Source organism: Miniopterus natalensis, chromosome 1, assembly GCF_054644295.1.
Source record: "Miniopterus natalensis isolate mMinNat1 chromosome 1, mMinNat1.hap1, whole genome shotgun sequence".
NCBI classification, from domain to species: domain Eukaryota; kingdom Metazoa; phylum Chordata; class Mammalia; order Chiroptera; family Miniopteridae; genus Miniopterus; species Miniopterus natalensis.
Window position 1 is genome coordinate 188188457 of NC_142081.1, and position 21677 is coordinate 188210133.

General features: G+C 38.2%; 1 protein-coding gene across 2 annotated transcripts in view; it reads right to left on the reverse strand.

Annotated features, from left to right (window-relative positions):
* Window positions 1-3253: 3253 nt before the first annotated feature.
* The window catches only part of ANAPC4 (anaphase promoting complex subunit 4), a 31597-nt gene continuing 13173 nt past the window's right edge, over window positions 3254-21677 (reverse strand). For both annotated transcript variants that reach the window (XM_016218241.2, XM_016218239.2), the window contains 15 exons: window positions 21555-21655; window positions 21424-21475; window positions 17132-17187; window positions 14663-14709; window positions 13511-13567; window positions 13110-13166; window positions 11128-11221; window positions 7444-7541; window positions 6941-7002; window positions 6820-6858; window positions 6625-6726; window positions 5785-5859; window positions 4783-4956; window positions 3976-4099; window positions 3254-3597 (listed from right to left, as the gene is read on the reverse strand). In XM_016218241.2, the coding sequence (XP_016073727.2) occupies window positions 3373-3597; window positions 3976-4099; window positions 4783-4956; window positions 5785-5859; window positions 6625-6726; window positions 6820-6858; window positions 6941-7002; window positions 7444-7541; window positions 11128-11221; window positions 13110-13166; window positions 13511-13567; window positions 14663-14709; window positions 17132-17187; window positions 21424-21475; window positions 21555-21655 (1363 nt within the window). In that variant the 3' untranslated portion in view covers window positions 3254-3372. The remainder of the gene's footprint in view (window positions 3598-3975; window positions 4100-4782; window positions 4957-5784; window positions 5860-6624; window positions 6727-6819; window positions 6859-6940; window positions 7003-7443; window positions 7542-11127; window positions 11222-13109; window positions 13167-13510; window positions 13568-14662; window positions 14710-17131; window positions 17188-21423; window positions 21476-21554; window positions 21656-21677) is intronic.

Here is a 21677-nt window from a genome sequence, read left to right on the forward strand (position 1 = left end):
ATGGTTCTCGCCCTGGATGGTTTGGCTCAGTGGTTAGAGCGGTGGCCCATGGACCTGAGGGTCGCAGGTTTGATTCCCGGTCGAGGGAATGAACCTGGGTTGCAGGTTCGATCCCCAGCCCTGGTCGGGGAGATGTTGGAGTCAACCAATCGATATGTCTCTCTCACATCGATGTTTCTCTCTCTCTTCCCCCTCCCTCCCTTCCACTCTCTCTAAAAACCAATGGAAAAAGTATCCTTGGGTGATGATTAACCAAAAAAACCCAGTAATAATGGTTCTCAACCTCAGCGGGCGTAAGGTCGGTGAGCTGGTTTTTAAAATGCAGGCCGCGGCCCTACCTTCATATTCTGATTGAGGGCGCATGGGCTGCGCCCCCATCTGCATTTTTAATCACTGGCGCAGGCACTTTGATGAGACGGTGTGTGCTTCATGGGAAATCCTGTTCTAGTCACTGAAAGTGAAACACCGACTACCTACTACAGTAACAATTCATTTCTCAGAACCGCCCCTTATTAAAGGGCACTGAGAATTTCTGAACTGAATATTCCTCAGAAGAGTTCAAATACTATTTTCTTATGTAATCCACTCCCTGCTCTCACATTTGTGTGAACCTGACTTGATGGAATCTAAATACCATCAGCCTCTGCTCAGTGAGAACTAAAAATGATACGATAAACAGTCAAATGCAGATCTAATAAATGCAGACAGTCTGCAGATAATTGTCACGATTTCAAAGTGCCAAAGAAACTGGCTTGCCCCTGGTGACGTCACGCAAGCCGTGCTTTCGGTTACAGCATCCTCTAGAAGTACTTAGCACATGTCTGCTTGCTGAACTTCAAGAATGGGGACGTATTTAGATTAACTGAGATGTACATAGATTCCCAGAGTGGCATCATAAACTCGAGGCTACACCATAATAGTTTCTACACATTTATATTCAAATGCTCTAAAGACAGAATGTTCTAGCATTTTGCTGAGTATAAAATTTTTATTTTGGAAGAAAATCAATAACAAAACACCACCACTAGGAAGCCACAGAATTAGAAAGACTATTATTGTCATAGTCTTATTAAGTCTGGCACAAAAATAAAATGTTACATAAATTTCTAAAAAACCAACACAATTTATCCTGGAGAGCAGCAGAGAATATTGCAGTAAGTGCTAATCTTTACCAGGTGTCTCATATATGCCAGCCCCTGAGACAGGTACTTCATTATCCCCACTGAGCAGAGGTCAGGGCCCAGGTGCCCACACCTGTAGGTACCCGGGGGCGTCCCACTGCCAGGGTCCTCACCCTCGCTCTTCACTTTCTGTTCACTAAATTGAAAACACAAATCCAGCATCTGCTGCTAAATATCGTCTCTAATGATCAAACTGGTTCTAAATGTTAAAAGCAAGGTTTCTAATGGTGTAGAAACTATACAATGATAAAATTATCTGACCTACATTTAATTAAAACTTAAAAAAGAGATTCAGATACCAACTTAAAAAACTTTTTCACTTTGATATAATACAGGTCCAGTTCTTAAATATTTGATATATCATATATATTAAAAACATTAGTGAAATAACTATCTTCCTATAGTTAGGAATGATTCAAAATATTAATTCTCAGTGGTAAGGAAAAGCTAGGTGCAAGCCAGGTACATCAATATAACTATTTTTGATGCCTGGTTCAAGACAAGGGCTGAATCTGGAGTCTTGTTTTTTATTTACCCCTGTGCTGGAACCACAAATAGCAACCATGCACATATCAAAAAACCTTTATAAATTTAGTGCTGGAATCACATGACACAGATGACTGTCTAATAAAGAACAGGTTGATTATCGTGAAATTGGAATTCATTCTAAGAACAAGCTATAGTTATTTGTCTCCCAAATCCACTGAAGTTATTTACATGTGGTAAATTCTGCAATGCACTCTAAAATACTCCACATACCTACAACCTGTAATTTCTCCATATTGTCATCTGACAGTTCACCCTTCTCACTCACAAAAGCTAATTTAGACATTCTGCACTATGCCATGAACACCGACCAGCCATATAACCATTTATGTAAATTACATATTAATCATGTTTAAGGCCTGCTATGTGCAAGGCTGCATGGTCAGTCTCCTGCAGGTCCCAGATCTACATTCCCAAGTTCACCCACACAACAGTGGCTTCTCCGCAGCTTTCCCTTCAAAACCAGTAAAGATCAGACCAACTGAGGCACCTGGAGCACATACACAGTGATGTATCTATTTAGTCCAAGTGCAACAACTACCTATTAAAGAAGCAGACAAATGACACAGAGATACTGCAGTTACCCACTTACCTGGTTACAGTATATCTTCCTGCTCAAAGATACTCAAAGTTTTAAAAGTGTGGAGTCTTTCATTTATCAGTGAACCAATATTAGAATTCATATATAAAACGGAAACTCTTTGAAAGTCACATGAGAATACAATTCCACCTTAGGAACGAGCACTAATAAATCAAGAGTAGGTTGTGTGCACTAAACCTAAATTATGTTTACTTGATCCATATTTCTCACGTTCCCAAGGAGTTGACCGATGTCCTTGACCAATTCTAAAAAGAGGAAAAAGACACATAGAGCCCGGCTCAGTGGCTGAGTGTCAACCTATGAACCTGGGGGTCATGGTTTGATTCCCAGTCAGGGCACGTGCCCATGGGCTCGATCCCCAGTAGGGGTGTGCAGAAAGCAGCCAATCAATTGCTTTCTCATCATTGATGTTTCTATCTCTCTCTGCCTCTCCCTTCCGCTCTGAAATCAATAAAAACATATTTATAAAAAAAAAAAAGACACACAGAACCCTGCTGACTCAGAGCTCTAACACAGTACAGTGAGAAGAAATAATCATGTAGGTGTCAAGCAGTGTTTTGCTATTTAGATCATAAAGACAGTATCCATCTTTGGTTTATTTAGCATAATGGTAAATCAGTATATTTTGAAAACAAAATTTTGAAAGCATTCTAGAGATCTAAAATAAACTGGAAGAGGAAGATGGAAAAATAGGAACACATGTTGCCCATGTTTTTAAAATACTAAATGCATCAAAACTTTCAGTGAATGATTATTTAAATGTAATTTTTCCCTGATGTAGGAATGATTCCTGATACCTACTTTTTCCTTCACAATTTATGTTTTCTTTAAACACTAGTTCTGCACACAGTAATACAAAGAAATTTCAGCAAAAAGAAAGTCTATCACAGTGACTGTACCACTAAAAGATGAAGCAGAATGAGAATAAAATTTACTATTTATTTCTTTGTTACACAAAGAGATTAAAAGTGGTTCAAGACATCTTAGCCCATCTCCCATGTCCTTTCTGACATAATGAGAACATACAGCACGAGGACACCTGGCCTAGGAGTCCAGCTCAGGGCCCAGTTTTTCCACTGTGACGACTCCCTCCGGGGCCAAGGCAGAGGCACGGGCTGGCTGGCTCTCAGCCTCTGGCTCGGACAGCGCCTCCTCCTTTACTGTCACAGGCTTACTGGTCACCTCCTCGTCGTCGGAAGACTCGTCCAGCTCCCACTCATCGTCTATGTCCATTTCAAACACTCTCACGTGACGGAGGTTTGAGCTTAACTAAAGAAAACAGGCCAAAGACAGAATTTTTTAATTTAATGGCTTAACTTATACACTATATATAAGGAATCCGAAGTTCAAACAAAGAATGGTTTTATAGGAAAATTACTTATTTTCCCATCAATTTACAACAGAATCACTAAACTGAAGCCTTCAGTTTGCATAATGCATTACAACAGTAACAATTTCAGAATTAAAATGTAGAATTGTTATTAATTACTTAGTAAGCTTTCTCAGAACAAGAGAACTAAAGAGCTAAGGCTAGGAACAAGCTCATGATCAATAGAAGCAATTCATCACAAAATGCTTGCACTGGAAGGACCTCACAGATGCAGTCGCTTCCTCCTATAACTCTTAGTAACAATCTGTAACACTTACCACACAGGACACTTTTCGAAAACCATTCCCAGCAACATACTGGGCTTTCATACTTTCCAGCAATCTCCAGTGCTTCTCGAAATGCATGGTGCGTGTAGGAATAGCATCACACTGTTCATCTAGCCTAGAGGGAGAAAAACCAACCCACGAGTGAAACGGAGACCTTCTCCCTGATTTATCAGGGGGGGAGTCAGAGTCAACCACAGGCTCAATTTCTACCAATATTCCCATTTCCAATATAATTCTACCAGCCTCTGTATAAAAAAGCTGAGTACTATAGTCCATGAAAATATAATTACAAATAGGCAGAATATCATCTTAGTAAGGTTTTTTATTCCCTTTCAAGGAAAGCAAATGGACACATTTTTAAATTAGAGAAGGGATCTGCTTACTTAAATCTCTATAATGTAAAGCCATCTCTTGGAAATGGCCATTTACCCTCCATGTGGCTGCTGAGTTCCTAACTCAGGAAGGGAAACACTGAAGGCAATCTAGAATAATTCATTCTGCTACAAACTGCGGTTAACGCTACTCTTGAAAAAAGAACTAACAGAGTCCCATTCTCCACCCAAATAATTCTCAACCTTGTTCCAGCACATACTTATTGATTTTTTAATAAAGCAAAGGAACAAGAGAGCTGTTGAAGCCAGTATTTTTAAAATAAAAATAGTATTTCTGCTCAGTTGACTGTATGGTCATCCCTGGTAACTATTATCTAGCATACCTAAAGAACAGGAGTATATGACATACGTGAAAAACATTTTAACCGTTATATTAGAAAGATGAACTTACTAACGAGTTAGTTACCTTGTAGAGTAAGTCCCAGTGAACTGATATTCTGCAGAATCTTCACAGTTATATACTAAAGACAATGGCAACTGGACCAAGAGTCTATCTCTTCCCTCACGTCCTACAGTGTCCTTCAGAACTACCGTTACAGTTTCATCATCATAAAACTGTGCATCTAAACAACTGTAGGTGCTAGAATTGAAATAAGTTTTGTTATCTTAAGATGATCATAACTACTGAAACAATACTGTATGCATAACACACTTGTACCAAGCAAAACAAAACTGGTAATAAAATCAAGTGACATTCTGTACAATAACATTTAAAATATTTCATTAGTTTGCACTCAAGTCACAGTTACCTGATATACTGAATATTCAAACATAACTAGGCCCTAAAAATAGGTAATCGTGAAAAAAAATCTGTAAGGTTGGTTCACAGTCAGGCCTTAAGCCTGTTGAAAGTCCACAAATGATACCTTTTATGTATTTTGAGTTGACTAGACTGAAAGTAAAAATAAGATTTACATGTGAAGACACAACTTCAAAGACTTTATCATAAAATACTTTTATGTAAGAGGAGTGGGAAAAAGCTTGGCCTCTGAGTAGTGTCAATTCTGTCCCCTGCAAAGCCGCAGGGATGACTCAGGTATTGTTAACCTTTCGTATCCTTAAGAAAATCCCACTGCACTAAGAGTAATACCACCTCCCATTTCTGTTAGTCATAATGTGCTCCTTAGCCATCTGTCCCTGGAGCCACATTACTGTCTATTAACAGACAGGAACTCAGAGTATTAGTTACAGAGCCACGCTACATCAATTCCCACTGCAGGGTGGTAAGGTTCCAGTCAACTCTCTCTGTAAGCATACAACGTGTGACCAATCCTGCCCCCATGCTGTGAGCGAAGGGGGCCTTGCAGGTACATATCACTTAACTGAGTCCAGCCACATTCCTGTCATTTGCATGATTAAACATACACATACATATTTACAGATCATCCAAACAAAATTCAAGATTTACCTTCTTCTCACTTTCTCAGTCGTGGCATATGTAAAGCTCCCAAATTTAACAGCAATTAGTCCATTGCTTACAGATCTTGAAGAAAGAAGGGGGGAAAAGAGACTTGTGGATAACCTAGATAGCCAATAATCTAAATGCTTGAAAGAACATGATTGTCAGTGTCAGTACATTTGCCTAAACCCCAAATACCATTATGCTCACTCTAGAACACTGACAACTCATTTAAACACCTAGAGAGAAACCTAACATCAAAATTACAACTTGGTTTACAATCTTATAGTCACCAAAGTAGCTCAGTACCTTGTACAATTCAGGATATCTGAAACAACCAAATTATTTCACATCTTGGTCTCAAAATATGTCCTGAAATTCCAATTTAAAACCATTTAAATATGATTTACCTTCCAGAACTTTTCCCCTGGATTCTCAAAAGAATTTTCTGTAGGTGAGGCCTCTTGTTTAATGAAAGGCATACTTAACCTGAGGTGAAAGCCCTTTCTATAAGGAACCCAAAATACGGTTTTGAACTTTTACAAGTTCATGAGATGTAATCCTGAGTGTTCTGTTCTTGATTTTCCCTAAGCCTAAAAAACATCCTCCAGGTAACTGCTGTACACCAACACACAATTAGGTACTCTAGAGTCAGAGGGATCGCACAGCTTCCTAATTTGGCACTACCATCCAATGACATGGGACCTAAGACTGAGACCAGGTCAGCGACAAGCCTCAAGCCAAAAGGTAGCTTTAAGCAACACCTGAAGCAAAGGGGAGAGAAGCTGTATGTTTTATGGTTAAGAATAAAATCCTCTCTTCTGATTTGAACTTCACATGAATACTTACTGGGAAATATCAGTATGCCTCCTTAGGATGCACATTTTATGGAGCGAATCTTCTAACACAGTAAAAAGAAGGTAATGGAGATTTAAAGTCTTATTATTCCACCTAAGGAAAAAAATTTAATGTCAAACATGATACGCAGCTATCAACGCACAGAACAAAAGCATACTGTTCACAAACGGGAAGAAACACACTTACAGAAAAGGGAATTTGACCAATCTGCGTGTAGCGTCCTCACTGAAACAAAAGGGGGAAAAATCTTTAAGAGAAATTTAAATTGGCTGCTGAATTATACCACCCAAAAAGCAAACAGAGTTACCTTCTTGTATCTTTATATAATGGGATACAGATTGCTTGATTCATTGATTTTCCAATTACATCCTAAATAAAATGAGATTAAAAATATTATTAGAGTATTTACACAGTCTACAGAAAGTAAGGGGCATCACTGGGTAAGTCTAGTGAAAAGTCGTCTATGTCGTCAAACCTCTCACACAGCCCCCATCAGCCACCCTTCAGTAGTAAACAACAGATGCATCAGCTCTGTAACTAAGAACATTTATAACAAGTTTGTGCTGGGAACAAATACTAAAGATGCCAACACTTTCAATAATCTTTTTATTTTTAATTTATGTAAAAAACTAACAATAAGAGTAAATATCGGGTAAACCATATAAAACTGCCAGTTAGTCAAAACTGGCTGAATACAGCATTTTCATATGGTTCATCTTAATAACTATGACCATCTTAATAACTATGATCAATGAGCCACATCCTATAGATATACCTGCCCCTACATAAAGGCATGCATTTCAAACTTACTGCTGGCTTTTGCAAACATTGATCAATAATGTTCTCCATCCGCCTTTTCACAAAGTGCAATGATTTTCGAGGATAATAAGGGAACAGCAAAGGGCTTTCTGGTTTCAAACAAAAACAGAAACAAAAAAAGCTGTGGTCAACCAGATGATTAGAAGGACATGTTCTGCTATTAGCGCCAGCCCACAAGCTTACGTGATGGTGGAATTCTCCCCGGCCCCTTCATTACACCTCCACACAACCTCACTAAAAACAACCCACACTGGCTACCAGCTGAGTCCCATCAGCTTATTATTCTATATGCTATTTTCCCCACCAAAACCCAACAGTGTGAAGTCTGCTGGCTATAAGAAAAAAGGGAAGATTTGGGAACCATAAGACCTATGATGAAACAAAGTTCATTTTTCTCTCTTCTTAGCCACAATGGAGTGACAAAAGCTGTCCCGTGCTGGTTTGGAAGAGTATGATACTAAAAACAAAAACAGGAGACAAGGAACTAGTGCTATGAAGATAAGCTCTTTACTTGTAGAAAGGCTACTCTTTCAGTAAAAAGTAATATATCATTCAGCATTTACCAACACCAACTATGCTAGGTTCTTTTTGTATCTGTTATTTCTATTGCATCCAATAGTTGTACAAAGCAAGCATCATATTCTTCATTTTACAGATTTTTAAAAAAATGAGATGTAGCGGTTTAGGCAATTGCCAGCTATGAAGATGACCAAGTATCTTGGATCAAGCCCAAGTCCAACGCCCAAGCACATCCTGTTACATTGTGCGCTGTAGGCTCTCTCACTCCTTCCTCACAGCATCTCATGTGCCAGCTAAGCTGGATAAAACAAATGTTAATCATGTTAACATTTTTAACTTCCAACAGGTGACAGATGCTGTGTTATTGCAGGAAGATGTGTGCATTTTGTCCCTAGTTCCTGGCACACAGCTCCTAAAACCCTTGGAATTTCCTGAGTGATAATGCTGATATGATGAGGCCACAATGGCCAGGCCCCTAGATAGCTCCAGGATGGGGGCTGGACGCCATAGGGGCCATAAAGACCAAGCCTTGATTAAAAGCTTGAACTTTCAGCCCCATCCTCCATCCGGAAAGGGGATAGAAGCTCGAGTTAAGTTCAATCACCAGTGGTCAATCCCTTCATCGACCATTCCTACATAATGAAAACTCCATAAAACCCTCTCAACAGGATTCAGAGGACCACAGTAGGTGCACACCTTGAGGTTCTGGGAGAGCGCTGCACCTGGAGAGGGCTCCATGCCCCTCCCTCATTCTGTGCCCTGTGCATCATTTCTACTTGGCTGTTCCTTAGTTGTATCCCTTATAATAAACCACTAAACATAGGTGTTTTTCTGAATTTTGTGAGCCATTTTAGCAAATTATCAAACCTGAAGGGGGGGAGTTGAGGGAACCTGCAACTTTGTAGCTAAGTGGGACACAAACATGGGTAACTTGGGGTCCCAATACTTGCAAGTAAAGTTTGAAGTGGAGGCAGTCCTGTGGGACTGAGCCTTTACACCTATGTAGTCTGGTGCTAACTAAAGTAGTTAGTGCCAGGATTGAATTGTAGGACACCTACTTGTTGTCAAAATTGGTCTTGTGAGGAAAAACCCCTCTAATTTTGGTGTCCGATGTGTTCTGAGTAGAAACAGCTCAGATGCTAGCATACTGACTGCTTATGTGCTATGTGCCAGACACTATTCTAAGTGCTTTTCTCTAGATTAATTTAGTGAATCTTCATGACAGCTTTCCGAGGGAGGCACTATTATTATCCTTATTTTAAGATGAGAAAACTGGAGCACAGAGAGGTTAGGCCCCTGGCCACACTCCTGGGAAGTGGTAGAGTGAGATTCAATCCAGGCAGCCCAGCCCCTAGAACACCAACTTGGACCCATTATACAACACTGACTCTCCCACATGCCCTAACAAGGTACACGCACTGAGTATTTAGTACTTGATTTTTGCAAAGTGTTAGAAAGAAGTTTCATTAAAGTTTTCTTAATAGCTCCGCCATGACAAGTCAGTATTACTAGACTAAGAAGCTGGGGGATGAATGAGCTTGTCCAAATTCACTTACTAGCAAAACCTCAAGCATTTAAGAGATGGAATTAATCTGAAGTGTATCTTTGATCCACATGAGGCCTGTAGCTAAGATTAGGCCCTTCTATTCAGCCACAGAAGATGGAGGGAGGGGACAGGACCTCTTTTTAGCCCAATAATGTTTCCAGGATCAGTACTGGCCCAATATAGTGACATGGTCCAGGTGCCACCACTCCTGGCACACTGCCATCAGCCCTTCTCAGGCAGCCTTCCGAGAATGCCTGAGCTGAGTCAGCCGTGCCTTTATTCTCACTCCATTCAATAGCTAACTTGCATCAACGCACCTCTCTTCTCATCTTAAGACTCTCAAGCAATATGAAACACAGAGTTGTAGTATGTGAAACAGAGTTTATTTTTGTATTATGTATTAGTTATTGTATTATTTTCCATACAGACAACTGTAAACCTACTTTTGCCCCACCCTGTATGTGCTGCCCTGAAAAAGAATTTGGATTTCTAGGATTTTTTATCCTAGAAAAAATAAGCAAAGAGCAATAAGCAAAGTTCTGGACCTTAGAGAATTCCTTCCCTTCCTCCTCCTTCACTCATTCATTTGGAAAAGCAGCAACCAGATCAAAGTTTTTACTGAGCTCAGCTTAAAATTCAGGCTCTGTACTTAGCAGAATCCTAGCCTCATCACTTACTAGCTTGTGTGAGCCTGGGCCCTTCTAAGCTTCAGTTTCCTCATTAGCGAAATGGGGATAACAAGTACCTTCCTGACAGGTTCTTGTGAGAACTGAGGAGATAATATATGTATGTGGCCATTACCCTAAGGATCTAAGAAACAGCTAAACTGTGGTCAGATTACTCTTTCAGAGAGCAAAGAAATGCTTTAAAAATATTTTCATCTTGCCCAGCTGGGCGTGGCTCAGCAGTTGAGCATCGACCTAGGATCCAGGAGATAGTGGTTCGATTCCCCGTTAGGGGACATGTCTGGGTTGCAGGCTCGATCCCCAGTCAGGGACGTGTGGAAGGCAGCCAATCAATGACTCTCTCATCATTGATGTTTCTCTCTCTTTCTCTCTCCCTTCCTCTCTCTGAAATCAGTAAAGATGTATTTAAAAATATATATATTTTTTCATCTAAAATGGTGATGTTCTGACATATTGAATGGTTGCTATTTTGTGTTGCATCCCTAACAATGCTGGATAGGTCAAGTTTTACCACATCAACATTTTAAGACCCTAGCAAATGAAAGGCCTAATAAGTAAACAAAAAGCTACAACCTCAGGAGAATACACCGATACATCATTATACTTTTAGGAGTTAACAAACCGGAATTGGCCAAACAGACTCCTCTGACTAGTAGGTTCTTTAGTTTTCTTCACAACATCCTATTTCTTATAAAGTGCAAAACAGACAATTTAATACTTAAGAATAAGCAATCTTTCTATAGTGCAGTTAATAGTGTTTTGATCATGGTAATATCATACACTATTTGTTATTTTGCTGTTTCTCTAAATCAAATAAAATGGACACAGATAAGTACTCAGCAAGGGTTCCCCAAACCATCAGTGGATGTACTGGTCTCAAATAAATAAATGTACTATCCAAAATCTACTTGGTTCATGAAATACCTTTAAGGTGGCTGCTGTTTTGAAGAAAGTCATACCACTGGTTTCCTTCTGTGTTAGGGGGTGACACAAGATCGTCATCTTCATCTTTCAAGTACTAGAAATACAGAATTAAAAATGTAAATGTAGGAAACCAAAATACCAGGCTTCAAAATTATTTATATTGAACATTATTCTATTGAACAAGTTAGTCTGTTTCACTGCCAAGTCCTCTTAGAAAGTCCACTGCAGTTATTTCTAAGTGAGGTGACCAAAATCTGCTAAATACAAGCAACTAAAGAAACTGCTAACTACTAAAAGATTAGAACGCTGTAAACACAGAGACCATAAATTGAATTTAAATTTTGAGTTCCATTTTCATGAAGCATATTTTAAGCTTATACATGTAAATTCATGAATTAATTTGAAAAGTATCAACAGTCCATCTAATCTACGGCAGTTGTACTCAAAGTGTATGTAGTCCATGGACCCCTGGGAGTCCCCAAGATGCTTTCACGAATCAGTGAATTCAATACTATTTGTACAGTAATACCTAGATGTCATGTGCCCTTTCCACTGTAATGACATTTGCTCTGATGGTCACAAGCACAGGTTGGAAAATCTCTGGCACCATCACCAATAGTCATAGTGGTGGCACCAAACCTTACTAGCAGCCACTGTATTCCTCTTTGCCACACACTCAGTTCCACTAATCTCTGATGAAGCTATTAAAATTACTAATTTTATTAAAGCTCAACCACTGAGTACAAATCTTTTAAATGTCCTGTGTGACGGAACCGGGAAGCATACATAAAGAACATTTGTCGCACCCCAAAGCATGACGGTGACCATGAGGGGAAGCATTGATGACAATGTAGCTGTGACTGAAGCCAGGCACTTTTTTGATGTTAATGGAATTCCATTTTTACAGGAAAGAATGACTGGCAGAAAAACTATGATTATCCATCCTCGGGTATTGTGCAGATATTTTCTTGAAAATAAATAAAGTGAGCCTGTCATTTTAAGCAAAACAACTGCCAGTATTGGTTGCCAATGATAAAATTTAAGCATTTATGCAAAAATTAAAATTTTGAAAAACCAGTATCTGCCACTGTGAGCTTGACAGCTTCACAGGACTTAAAGACTGACAAGACAGGTGACGACTATAATGAAACCTGACTTTGGGATACTATATGAAGATCGGTGCTGGCATACGGAAGATCTGCATAACTCAGTGAATCCGTATTTTCCTAATGGCCAACACATGATATTACAAAATCACGCATGGGTAACAGGCCCATTCAAAGTGCCAGGCAGATGAATAGATTTTAATCTTATCAGAGTATGAAAAGTCCACCGATGCCATCCAGATTCCACATTGTAACTAAACTTAAAGATACTATCACTTGTCAGGATTGGTACAGTATAAAAGAATACCCACAAGTATCTAAAACGTTAAAATACTTCTCCCTTTCCAACCACACACCTGTATGAGGCCAGAAATTCTTTATATACATTAACCAAAACAACATATCACAAAAGATTAAATGCAGAAGCAGATATGTGAATCTAGCTGTCTAATAAGCCAGACATCAGAGACTTGTAAAATTATAAAACAATGTGACTCTCCACTAAGTTTTATTTCCTGAGATAGTTACTTTTTATTGAAATTATTTATATTAATGTGTAATGGAACTATTATTTTTAGTAATAATAGTTAATGTTATTTTTAAATGAATTAAGAAATATTTTATTGTTTAATTTCTAATTCCTAATATCTACCATTGATAGATACAAACCACGTAAAAGTTCTTTAGGGTCCTCAATAATTTTAAGAATGTAAAAGGATTCTGAGACCAAAAGTTTAAAAACTGCTACTCTTCTGTTATTTCACTAAAAGTTTTAGACAGGGCTACTATGTTAGCTGACCTTATATACTTTCCATAAACTTTTAAAATTAGTTTTTAAAAATTAAAAAAAAATTAAGTTAAATCCAAAGTCTATACCTGACCAACTTTTTCAACATTAAAGTATTTTCCTTTTCGATTATAAAGGTCTGGAGCCTAGAAAGAATAAATACAGTTTAGTTCATAAGTCAATTCATACACACACACACACGCACAGACAAAGTCTCATATTTAAAGCAAAAACTTTGAGAAGAGAGCTGTTAGTGGCAGTTATTCTTTTCCTTCATGGACTATAAGACACACATACAAACAGAAGTTCACCTTACAGGCTTTACGTTGAATAAATAAGCACTGCCATTAATTAGTTCAATATTTTGAAAAACATTAACTGCTAAGGACTTCAATTAAATTGGATTAAATTTGACCCCTTCTAACCACTGCCCAGGTTTACTGCAATTATTCAGAAGAAAAAACAGCATACAGAAATACCAATTTCCTACCTCATTGAAATGTTCAGTAAGAAATTCGGCAACAAATGTGATATCTTTTTGAGTCATCTATCGAAAACAAAGAGGAACAAAAGAGGACAAATCAAGACAAAAGTTTCCTAATAGAAGAAATGTCCTGTAATAATAAATGTAACCTTTTTACTATCTACTGAAAGCCACAGGACAAATATGCAAAGTTCCTTGGAAGAAATATCAATAGATTATGTAACTCTAAACGGGAAATCCCGGGGTCCTGAGAATCCTGTAATTAACCATTTGAACCCATTTTCCAATCAGAGACGCCAAGAGCTACAGAGCTCCTCGCGGCCTTAGGTTCCTTACCACGCTATACCTTCGCTGAGACCAGTGTGCAGTCCCTCCTTCGGGAGTGGGGACTGTAAGCCCAGATAAGTAACCCCAACCAGAGCTAAGGGCTGTGCTCAGCGTTGGCCTCTGCTTCTTGCAGTGACCCTTCCTTCACCTTACCCAGGTTCTTCAGCCCTCAAAAAGTACACATTTAGGTCCCTCCCAACAACTAACATATTTTATCTTCCAAAATAAAGGCAAGGGTGATGTCACAGAACAACTAACGTGAACTTTCCTGGTTTTCAAGTCTAGTCACCCACAGCACAAAACACCTACTTTGTGTTGAGTTGCAATCCCTTACTCCTTTACTCCACCAAGGCTAATTTTACTGCTCTCAGCTTTTCCAGGCTCAAAGTGACCTAATCGGTCTGAATCAGACAGTTTGGGCAGGGGTGAAGATGAGTGAGCCGCAGGAATCAAGTGGGAACTTTGCCCTATTCTGTAAAATCTTCCTGGAAAGAGATTGCATTGCTACTCATCACAATCCTTATAGTCGGAAAGAAACTGGGCTCACCAGGCATCAACATAGGTATGAATATCTAAGTACTATATTTCCCAGGAAAATAAAAGTGTGTTTAAGATTCAAAGAAGTTAAATCTTATAAAATTAGCCATGAAAGTATTCTGTGAGATAAAAAACAAAAGAATTATTAAGTTTTGCCTCATGTCTACAGCCTGACAATAATAATTAGTTATTATTAACTAATAACTTTATAATAAGAGCACCAAGATGACCAGCAAAGCTGAGCTCAACCAGGGCATAATTAACACATTAGAAAAATATACTATTATATACTACCTTATTCAGCTCAGGAAGCACGTGGTCTTCTGTCATTCTCAGCATTGCTGAAAATATAAATTTTAAAACTATCTTTAAAAAAAACCCCTACAAACATAATTTTAATTATAGATGCTTTTCCAAGACTAAATGTGTTTCACTGGACGAAATTTTCAATTTTCAACAGCTTCTTTTCATGAAGAAAAACTTGTTTTCTTCTAAAAACTACAAAGAAGGTAAAGGGGTCGAATATGGTGACGGAAGGAGACTTGGCTTTGGGGGATGAACACACAATGCAATATACAGATGATGTACTGTAGAATTGTACACTTGAAACTTACATAATCTTATTACCCAATGTCACACCAGTAAGTTTAAAAAATTTTTTAAAAACCCTCAAGGGTCAAGACTTTAAATTTGATTTATATTTTTAGATTCCAAACTGTTGGTCTAATCATCCTAAACTCTTATTTTTCATTTTCTCCTTCAACCCCACCCACTGCCACTCCACACCAATCTAACTGCTGCCTTGTGCTAAGACATTTGCTACGATTCCTCCTTCTAATCCGGTGATGTCTCTTAAAATCTGCAAGTAATTCTTTCCTCCAAAGGCCTTAGAATGCCAAAGAGATGTGTTTCTTTCACTTGGGCTTTTCACTACATAAAGATGTTTACAATAAAAGTTATGTGTGAATACATACATATGTTTATACAGTCTTTAATCTAGTATTTGTGGCTGACTCCTTCTGTGCCTTCCACAGGGCTGTCTTCATCAACACTGTTTTTTGTGTTACGTCCACCTAAGTAATGAATTATGCTGCAAGTGCTTTTGCAGTGTTTGAATGTGCTCCTTGTGTTTTGGTTAGGAAAAAGCATGTTGGAAATGCTTCTGCAAATACGGATTATTTTAAAAACCATTTTTAATTCATACTTCTTAATTATCGGCCATAATCTAGTTTCACTCATTCATTTATCCATCCAAAAATTACTTATTGACATTGTATAGGTGCAGGAACACAGCAGTATAAAAGAAGTCCCTGCCTTCACTAAGATGACATTTTACAAAAGAGCAAGCCAAGGTTACAGAGTTAATAGTGGCAGAGCCAGACTACAATGAGGTCTCCAGTACCCAATCCAGTGTGCTTTCTACAATGTCCTCCTCTAGAGATAAGGACTGAGCGGTAATTCATTTCTCTTCTAATCCCGCTTCTTATTACAGTTAGGACATGCAATAAGAATGTAAACTGCCTAAATTACCCCAATAATTGCAAGTAAAACCAAAGTCCTATTTCTGCAAAAGAAAATTATTTCTAGCTTTCTGGAGTGTATTCTAATTAACAACTCTGATCAATTAAGAGGCTGGCCTGAGAAACACTCTGGCTCCCCATTCTGGCTAGGATTGGTACAGTTTTGAGAAAAATCTTAAGAATTACAAAATGTCAACATTTGCAGACTGCATTCATTACTTTACCAAAAGTGATTATATTAGGCTGACAAGTATGAAGTCTGTTTTCAAAATATCAGAACTGAAGATTTGTGCATTTGTTTAAAGGATGCTAGCACAATACAGGTAATTTATTTTCTATTTTACTTTTTAGAATTTTAACAAATATGGGATAAACTCCATTTACAACTAAACTTTGCATATGTTGGAGGGAAATGTATGCTGGATTATTTCAAAGTTTTTAAGAGAGGCCACAAAAGTAATAGTACAAATGGACCTAAATAAAATACGCATCCACTGTAAAGCAAGCATTAAAATATTTAATAGCAAGTTAATAAGTATTTGTTAATTACCTACAAATGCAAAGATCCTGTGGAGATACAAAAAAAGGCCACAAGTGGTCGGCATTCTATTTAGCTATAGCAACACTGCTATCACTTCCAACAGAAGTGATAATGGAAATAAATGTTCTAGTTCTGTGCTGTCCAACATGGTAGTCCCTAACCACGTGCCTACTAAGCACTTCAAATGTGAATAAGGAACTGAATATATAATTTTATAAAACTTCAACTAATTCAAATAACCCGTGGCTACCATATGGACTGCATAGATCTAAAGACAGAAAACCAAAGTATAAAATAGGAAGCTACTCAGGGGCAGAGGCTGTGTCTTATTTTTTCCTCTCTCTATTAATTCTAACACCTACCAATGTCTAATACATAGTAGGGATTCAAAAATGTTATTTTAACCTAAGGAACATTACAAGGTAAAGGGTTAATTATTAGTGAGTGACAGAGACAACCAATTACATGTTATATCTGAGGGGAGGTGGGTATGGGTGGGTATATGGAAAAAATAAAGCGGGCCATGCTTTGAAAACAGTTGAAACTGGGTGAAGGGTAGAAGGGGGTTCATGTACAGTATTCTCTCTACTTTTATAGGTAATTTTGAAATTTTACTAGAGTAGTGAAATATTCTAAATTGATATTGCTAGAATTTTTTAGAAAGTGTTAAAATAACAAGAATGCTTTACTTAATTAACTTACCCACATAGAGCCACCGAAAAAATGCTTTGAAGTTTTTCATACTACTATCTATAACTCTAAAGAGATAAAAATAAATCAAAATGAAATTATTACATAGGTTCATGGAACATTTTTCAACTATGGAATATTATAATCCTTACTGTTCTGTTCTATCCTATGTGGATGACATGTAAGCCCTCAGAACAGATTTTACAAATCACACACACACTCACCTAAAATAAAATTTCAAAAGAGCAAATCCTGATTCTTTTCAAAAATAAAGCGAATAACTCCAATTCTAACTGGTCATAACAGCCTTGCCACAAATATAATAGTCTCTCCTAGCATTCAGTAAAAGTATGAAATCCTTTTCTAACTTTGCAAATCAAAGAAACCAGGAAAAAAGTTTTCAGAATTATTCTTTGTTTAAAAAAAAATACTGGTCAGTAAGAAAAAAGATCAACCCCACAGAAAATCATTATAAACTTGTACTATATCATGACCTTTGATATCACTGAACATTATTTTTGGAAGTCAATTTTTTGTCCTTATAACAAATTGCAAGAATTGAATTTCTTTGTGCTTAACACAAATGTACCCCCAAAATTAACTGTTACAAGTGGAAGTCATATTCATGATGATGGAATTGTTTCTGAATATATATATATATATCATTAAAAAAATCTAATCTTTAAGCTTACATCTGTAAGATAATTACTCTTAAGCAAATAATACCTGCACTTCCCATTCCTAAATCTCAGAGCCCCTTCCAAGCATTACGTTTCATAACTAGAGAGGATGGGTCACTATCATTAACCTTTCTGTGTCCAGTAAAACCTTTGACTTAAAAGACTGTCACATCTCTTATGTTACTAAGCAATATGATCAAAACTCTCTGGCAGCAAAAAGAAAAAAAGGAAAAAAAAGTTCCTTTGTGTCTTTCCCAATCGATACTTTTACCCTAACCCCAGGCAACCCTTGGCTAACATCAAAATTCTCACTGTCTCAGTTTTTCCATCTATAACATAATGCTTTATCTACTTGAAAGAAGTTAAATAATCATATGATTCATATTGAAAAGTGATCACAGAAAGCTTAATATTATATATTTACTCTCTGCAAATATGCTGAGCCAAAAAATAATTCAATATACACGAGAAGCAATGTCACCTTCCTCTCATTTTGTTTTCTGAGCATACGCATCTCTAACCTTTACCTTCTAAAACCCCATTAAAACGATAGCGATTGGTGGGCAAAAAATGTATGTGTTATAAACTCACACAAAGAGAGGGCAGGAGGAAAGAAATTAAATTTCAGAAACATCAAAAGCTTATGGACGACTGGTGGTGGGTGAAGCTCAAAAGAGGCAGCCACGTGCCAGACAATGCAGAGAGGTCAGCCAGGAGCCATGCACCCTGCAGAATCTCAAAGATGCTCAAATCTTCAGAAAAGTCAGGTTCAACAGAAGACATCAGGATATGCATGGGGCTGGACACACTGAAATGGAGTGGCCAATACGTTCTTTCCCAAAAAGCCTAGGGGTTTACCTTCCAGGCAAAGAACAAATACAGGGCTCTTCAAAGAAACAGAAAGAACTAGGAAGAGCCAAAGCAGTTCTGTATGGGCACTGGCTGCCCACAGCAAAGCTCTGCACACTCTGGCTCTCATGCTGGCTTTGGGCCAACCCCCACTCACGGATTCCAAGCAACTTCAACTTGCCTCATGAACAAAGACGAGTAAACCATCGGGCGTCAGCTATTGGAAGGAAGCTTGCAACAAGAGACTAAGCCAAAGAGAAGAGACCCAGGAAGTGAAAACTCAGGGAGCAGCAGACACTGTTAATTAATGTCCTTGAAGAGATTTGGGAAGGACACACCACTACTCTGGTCTTTCTGCCTCCCTAGTTTCCTTCGCTAGCTCCCCATCAAAACGATTTCTAAATGTTGGAATGACCACCACTCAGCTTCAGATCTCTCCTCTTCTCTAAGCACACTCATTACTTCCTCCAGGCTCATGGCTTGAAATAACAGCAATGTGCTGCTGGCTCCCAAATTTACATCTCCAGCCTGGACCCCTCCCTTGAATTTTAGTTTCATATCATCAACATGCACTGTATAGCTCCACCAGTTCATCTAACAGACACTTCAAATTTAATATGCCTAACACATTGACCAGGTGATCAAAATTAACATCACTCAAGAGAGGTAGACAGACATCATTTGCCTCTGGATGTGATACCTTGAGAGGGACACCAGCAATTTAGTACTCTGGCCTAGCTTGCACAGGCCTGAATCTAATCACGAAAATAATACCAGAAAAAAATATCAGATAAACCCAAATTGAAGAACATAAAATACATAACATATTTATATATACCCCCCTAAGTCTTCACCATTTCAGAAAGTCAATTCTACTCATCTATGTGCTCAGCACCTAAACTCATAATTATCCATGAATCCTCTATTTTACCATCCATTTATAGTCAATCAGTAAATTTTGTTATTTCTACTTTAAAAATATATCCAGATTCTAATCACTTCAGATTCTGACCACCATTTCTCCCTTGGCTTCTGTCCTTACCCTCCTATAATCTATTCACAACCCTAAGTAAATAACAAGAGGAATCTTGCCAAAATGTAACTCATATCCTGTCACTCCAATGCTCATAACTCCTGAAGAGCTTATTATACCCAGAATAAAAGTGAAAGTCCTTACAACTGCCTACAGGCTCCACACAACCTGGACCACCCTCCATGATCTCTCTCAGTTCACACTTTGTCATTCAATTCACTTTAGTTATGGTGCCTCCTTGAAGTCCCTCAAACGCATCAGAGAAGCTCCAAACTCAGGCCTTTACACTTGCTCTCTTTTGCCCTCAAATACCAACAAGGCTCCCTCCCTCCTATCCCTCTCCAACATCACCTTTTCAGTGAGGCCTTCCCTGACCACCTGTGTAAAATTGCACCCCGATCCCTAGCATACCCGAGGTCCTCCTTCCCTGCTTGGTTTTTCTCACCATTACCTATCAATATCTCACACACTAGATATTTTAATTATTTATTTTTTTACTGTCTCATCACATTATAATTTAACACCAGGAAGGCAAGAATTTTTATCAGTTTGCTCACTGCTATATCCTCAGGATCTAGCACAGTGTTTATAACACAGTTAAATGCTCAGCAAATGTTTATTGATGAATGATAGTGTTGGATAATTAAGCCAAGAAAATCTCTTGCAAAACGGAAAAGACAAAAGTATGAAAAATACGAGAGAAAAAAATTTTCACTTCTTTGTCTTTTTATAGAAGATGAATCCATGAAGTCTATTATCTGACCAATTAGATTTCTAGAACAAAAATCCAGTAAAAGAAAAGACAGTAGAAAAGAGGAAATTATCAAAATAATAATACAGTAGAATTCAGGTTGAAAATGGCCATTTTCTTATTATCAGCACAATGAATGAAAAGATCCACGTCTAAAAGTGCTACTGTGAAATTTCAAGAATAAATTTAGAGAGCCAAAGGAGTGAGAATCTGAAGCACCAGGACTTCATTTGCAACAGAACATACAGGATACAATGGAGCAGCACCTTCAAAGTTCATGAGAAAATGATCTCCCCTTCAAACTCCGAGACCAGTGGGTGCGATCAATCACGTGTGAAGGCGGAAGAAGACACACAAAGGACACAGAAAGCTTACCTCCCACACCCGCACTCCGAGCTACTGGAGGATGCTTTCCAGCAAAGTAATTAAATAACCAAGAAACACAGGAAATCCCGGCAGTGTGGATCTAACCCATGGAAGCAATGAAGTAGATGCCTGGGGGTGGATGGCAAGGAAGCTGGACCACAGCATCCAGACTGGAGCTGGGGATGGAAGGCTGAGGAGGCACCAGATGCAGAGGAGATCCTGGGGGTATATGATACTACCCTTGAGACAGGGAAAGAACCTAAGACGATGTGATAAGCACAGATGTGTAAAAACAAAAAGGATAATTTCTAAAAATTGACGAATAAAAGAAATGCAGTAGTCATACAATTTGGAAATAGGGAGGTAAGTTACAAAAGAACTAAAAATAAAAACAGTTACAGAGTGAAAAGGTCCTAGAGACGGGGCCTGGGATAAGGGTAGAGGGACAGGAAAATACTGCCTCATGTCATGAAACTACTGTGCTATTGGCTGGTTTTAATCAAGGTATTTTGACAAAACCTTTAAAACTCATTTTAAGAAAATCGTGACAATTTGCTACGTTCTTACTTGTAAGTGAAAGGGAAATACTCTCAAGTCAGTGACTCTAAGTGTCCCCAGTACTTACTGAAGAAGTTCATTTGCCTTGAGTATGAAAGAACCCACAGCAGTAATAGCATCTAAAAGGAAATAAATAAATATCATGTGTACATAAGTAAAGCGTGCTTAATGTACTCCATTGAAAAATAAAAGCAATACCTTCAATTCCTACAGCATCTAATCCAAGAGGTTCATATTTTTGCTTCCATGAAGCCATTCCTTTCAGCTCACTTAGATGGTACAATAGAGACTCTGAGCCACTAAAACAGAGCAGAAACAAAT